At 36.2% G+C, this 5240-nt stretch overlaps 1 protein-coding gene across 1 annotated transcript in view; it reads right to left on the minus strand.

Moving 5' to 3' along the window:
- Window positions 1–5240, minus strand: part of SLCO6A1 (solute carrier organic anion transporter family member 6A1) — a 136537-nt gene that overhangs the window by 73249 nt on the left and 58048 nt on the right. The window contains exon 9 of the mRNA XM_007455385.1: window positions 4484–4679. Within this exon, the coding sequence (XP_007455447.1) occupies window positions 4484–4679 (196 nt within the window). The remainder of the gene's footprint in view (window positions 1–4483; window positions 4680–5240) is intronic.

The raw sequence follows: 5240 nt of genomic DNA on the forward strand, positions 1-5240 counted from the left end.
AGCTGCTCTGCGGCATGTGGGATCTTCCCGGACCGGGGCATGAACCCGTGTCCCCTGCATTGGCAGGCGGACTCTCAACCAGTGCGCCACCAGAGAAGCCCTTATCTAACTTTTTATCTCTCCATCAAATCTGAATAAAAGGCTTGCTTGGTAGAGTATTCTTGTTTATAAGTTTTTTCCCTTTCATCACTTTAAATACATTATGACACTCCCTTCTGGACTACAGAGTTTCTGCTGAAAAGTCAGTTGATAGCCTTATGGGAATTAACAATATTATTTTTAATATTGATTTCTGCATTTGCAGTTAGCATTTGGAAATACCATAGATTATTGTAGGTGGATTTGATCTTACAAACTTGCTAAACTCATTTTATTAGTTATAGTGTTTTTTGGATTTTCTATATAGACAATGGTGTTTACTTCAAATAAACACAGTTTTGCTTCTACTTTTGCTATTGTAATGCCTTTTGTTTATTTTTCTTACATTATTGTATGGCTAGAACCTTTAGAACAATGTTAATATAGAAATATTAAAAACAGATATCCTGGGTTTCCCTGGTGGCGCAGTGGTTGGGAGTCCGCCTGCCGATGCAGGGGACACGGGTTCGTGCCCCGGTCCGGGAAGATCCCACATGCCGTGGAGCGGCTGGGCCCGTGAGCCATGGCCACTGAGCCATGGCCACTGAGCCTGTGCATCCAGAGCCTGTGCTCCACAATGGTAGAAGCCACAACGGTGAGAGGCCCATGTACTGCAAAAAAAAAAAAAGAAAAGAAAAAAAAAACAGATATCCTTGTATTCCTGGTTAGTCAATGTTTCATCGTCTTAGTCTGCTCAAGCCACTATAATAAAATATCATAGATTTTGTGGCTTAAACAACAGACATTTATCTCTCACTGTTCTGGAAGCTATGTCCAGGTCAAGGTGCAGGCAGCTTTGGTGTCTGGTGTGGGCTGTCTTCCTGGATTGCAGAATATCACCTTCCTCATTGTTATCCTCACACAGTCGATAGAGGGAAAGCTTTGGCCTCTTCCTCTTCTTAGAAGGACATTAGTCCCATCACGGGGTGTCCACCCTCATGATCTTACCTAACCCTAATTATCTCTTAAAGGCTCCATCTCATAATACTATCATATTGGGGAATAGGGCTTCAACATATGAATCTGGAAGGAGGGGGAAACACAAACATTCAGTCTATAATCATCACTAAGTATGATGTTAGCTGTACATTTTCATAGAATCCCTTCCATTATTAGTTTTGTACTTGATCAGGAATAGATGTTGCACTTTATCAAGCATTTTTGACATCTATTGAGATTTTAAATTTTTTTCATTTTTAGTTTATTTATATGGTAAATTATGTATCAATCGATTTTCAACTATTAAACTATCTTTGCATCTCTATATTAATCTTATTTGATCATAATTTAGTTTCCTTTTAATATACTATTTGATTCCATTTATTAAAGTTCTGTTAAGAATTTTTGCATCTATACTCATGAGTGATATAGGTCTATAGTTTTCCTTTCTTACAATGTCTTGGTCTGGTTTTGAGATCAGGATAATGCAGGTCTCATAGAATGAGTTAGGGAGTATTCATTCCTTTTCAATTTTCTAGAAAAATTTGTGTAAGAACAGATATTTTTTAAATGTTTGGTAGAATTCCCCAATGAAAACATTTGGGCCTGGAGTTTTCTTTGTGGGAAAGTGTTTAACTACAAATTTGATTTATTTGCTAGATACAAAAATTAGCTATTTCTTCTTAAGTGAGTTTTTTGTCCTTCAAAGGTTTTACCCATTTCATGGTAGTTGTTAAATTTATGGGCATAAAGTTGTTCATAATATTAACCTATTACCTTTTTATATGAGTAGAACCTATACTAACAACAGATCTCTAACTTCTGATTTTGGTAATTTTCTCTCTGTAGTGGTTTAGCAATTTCATCAATTTTCTCAAAATAACACCTGCGATTTTACTGATTTTCTGCATTGTTTTTCTCATTTCTACTCCACTGATTTCTGTTCTGATCTCAATTGCATGCTTTGTTCTACTTAATTTACAATCAGTCTGCTTTGATGTTTATAGTTTTTTAAGGTAGAAACAAATGTCACTGGTTTGAGACTTTTTTCTTTTCTAACACAGACTTTTAATGCTATACATTCTGCCCTACATACTGCTTTAACAGCCTCCCACAAATTTTTTAATGTGTGTTTACATTTTCATTCACTTCAAAATATTTTACAATTTCCCTTTAGGAGAAATTATTTGACCCAAAGTTTACCTAGGGTTTTTCAGTTTCCAGATATCTGGGGCTTTTTCAGAAATCTTTTTTTATTATTTCTAATTTAATTCCATCATGGTCAGAAATTTTACTTCCATTTTATTATTTGATCCTTTAAATTTACTGATTTTTGTTTCATAGAATATGGTCTATTTTGGTAAGTATTTTATGCATTCTTTTTTTTGTTTGTCTTTTTGCCATACGCGGGCCTCTCACTGTTGTGGCCTCTCCCGTTGCGGAGCACAGGCTCTGGACACGGAGGCTCAGCAGCCATGGCTCACAGGCCCAGCCGCTCCGCGGCATGTGGGATCTTCCCAGACCGGGGCACGAATCCATGTCCCCTGCATTGGCAGGCGAACTCTCAACCACTGCACCACCAGGGAAGCCCCTATTTTATGCACTCTTGAAAAGAAAGCATATTTTGCTTTGTTACATGAAATGTTCTACAAATGTCAATTAGGTCAAGTTGGTTGACAGTGTTATTCAAATTTTTTATCATCACTGTTTTTTTTTTCCCCCTACTTCTACTAAGAGAGGAATACTGAAATAGCTGACTACACTTGTGAATTTCTACATTTCTCCTTGCAGTGTATAAGTTATTGCTCCACATATTTTAAAGCTCTTTCATTACGTTCAGAATCATTTAGGATTATTAATTTTTGATGAATTGGCCAATTTATAGTACATAATGACATTATTTTTTCCTGCTAATATTGTTTGCTCTCAAATCTACTTGGTCACCGATATGAACTTTCTTTTGACTACTGTTAAAATGTTATATCTTTTCCCATCCTTTTACACATAATCTACTTGTGTCTGTATTTGAAGTGCATTTCTTTCATGCAGCATATAGTCTTGCTTTTTTGAAATTAAACTGAAGATTATCTGCCTTTTAACTGAGATACTACAACCATTTGCATTTAATGTGATTACTAATGTGGTCAGGTTTGAATATATCCTCTTTCTATTTGTTTTCTATTTATTCTATCTCTTCTTTGTTCTCTTTTTCTACTTTCCTGCCTACTTTGAGATCAAACAGTTTTGGAAAATTCTATTTTAACTCCTGTGTTGGCTTATTAGCTATGACTCATTGTTTTTTAGTGGTTGTTTCAGGGTTTACACTATACATTTTGACTTAATACAGGCTACCAACATATGATAGCACTTCATGTAAACCCATATTACATGTTAATCTGTTTTAAACAATTGTTTTTAAAGAGATTTAAATAAGAAAAAAATGATTTACCTATATAGTTACAATTTCCTTTGCTCTTCTTTGCTTTGTGTAGTTTATATTTTCATCTGGTATTCTTTTTAATGTCCTAATTTTTGTCTCTTTAGGCTCAAAGGTCAGTCAAAAATCTGTGCCAGTTTTTTGTCATCTTACTAGATGCTTTTCGCCCAGACACTTTGCCAGAATTGCCAGCTTCTTCCCAATGTCCAGAAATAGTAAATATACTCAGGGTAAAATGCAACTGCAGAAGATTGCTTCTCCTCACAACGTTTGCCTTTCTCCAGGATTTTGGTCTTTAAATTCCTACTTGCCTAAACAACTGTCTGATGCCTTTAAACACATTTTTAAAACGTTATTCAGCTTTTCTAGGTGTTCTCAGTGGGAGCATTGGTCTGCGATAAGCCACTTCATTGTAGCTCAAGTGTAAGTCTTGTTTTCTTTACTTATTTTACTTGCTTATTCCTTTGGTTTCCAATTCCAGTTCTGTTTCTCTTCTTTAACATCAATCTCTGCCCAGTTCTTTGAATTTTTGCATGTTTAACCTAAAGGAGACATTACTCATGCATACTTTCAGATGTCTTCAGTTCCATTCTTTGATAAGAAGGCAGACATACCAATTCAAAAACAAAGGTAAGACTGGCTTTGTACAGTTAGTATGGTCTCATAGTTGCTACTCACTTTAATACAGATTTCTACTTCTGGGTTCTGATTCATTTCAATATGTTTTTTTTTCTTTAGAATGAATGCATAAGCAGTCATACTACATACTACATACGACTACAATATCATTATGATATTTCTGCCCTTAAAGTGAAAGGTGAAACTATGCTTATGTTTCTTTTACATATTCAATAATGCCAAGAATAATATGAGCATATTAGGCTTACTGGATAAATAATTATTAATAGATAAAGAAATACATTGTTGGGATTAGCTGTAAAAATCTCACATATATAAAATTATATTTACCCGCCATAATCTTCAGTGATCCCAGCAAATGGTATTGAATCACAGTGTACAAAAATTACAAATGCAAGCAGTACAAGTGTTACAGCAGATGTAACCATTACAAATCTCATAAGGCCTTTACAAGACATTTGTAACTTGGAAATAATGATACCTCCCAGAATCTGGCCAAGAGCACCTCCTGGAATTAAAACAAGTCCTAAAAGAAAGGAGGAAGAGGAAAACACAGTTAAAAATAGTCAGCTAAAGATAGTACAAAATATACTTTGAGGTAATCCCCTCTGCTCTAAACATAGCAAACATAGATTTAACTAAGAGACCGAGACAAAACTTAAAGGCATGATATTAATAAATACCTGAACAAACCCTGAACCCTAAGAGAAATACAAATTTGTGAGTGGGGCTGAAGCTATAGGCCTAAAGGACCTAGAATAAGAGGCTCCACAAAATGTTTTACAGCAGTTGTGAGAAATACAATAAAAGGCATACCAGAGGAACAACATTTGAAAATTTGTAGCTAAGAATGAGACATTTCAATAATTAAAGAAATATGGGCTTCCCTGGCGGCACAGTGGTTGAGAGTCCGCCTGACGACGCAGGGGACACAGGTTCGTGCCCCGGTCTGGGAAGATCCCACATGCCGCGGAGCGGCTGGGCCTGTGAGCCACGGCTGCTGGGCCTGCGTGTCTGGAGCCTGCGCTCCGCAACGGGAGAGGCCACAACAGTGAGAGGCCTGCGTACCGCAAAAAAAAAAAAAAAA

Source organism: Lipotes vexillifer, unplaced genomic scaffold (assembly GCF_000442215.2).
Source record: "Lipotes vexillifer unplaced genomic scaffold, Lipotes_vexillifer_v1.1 scaffold499, whole genome shotgun sequence".
Lineage (NCBI taxonomy): Eukaryota > Metazoa > Chordata > Mammalia > Artiodactyla > Lipotidae > Lipotes > Lipotes vexillifer.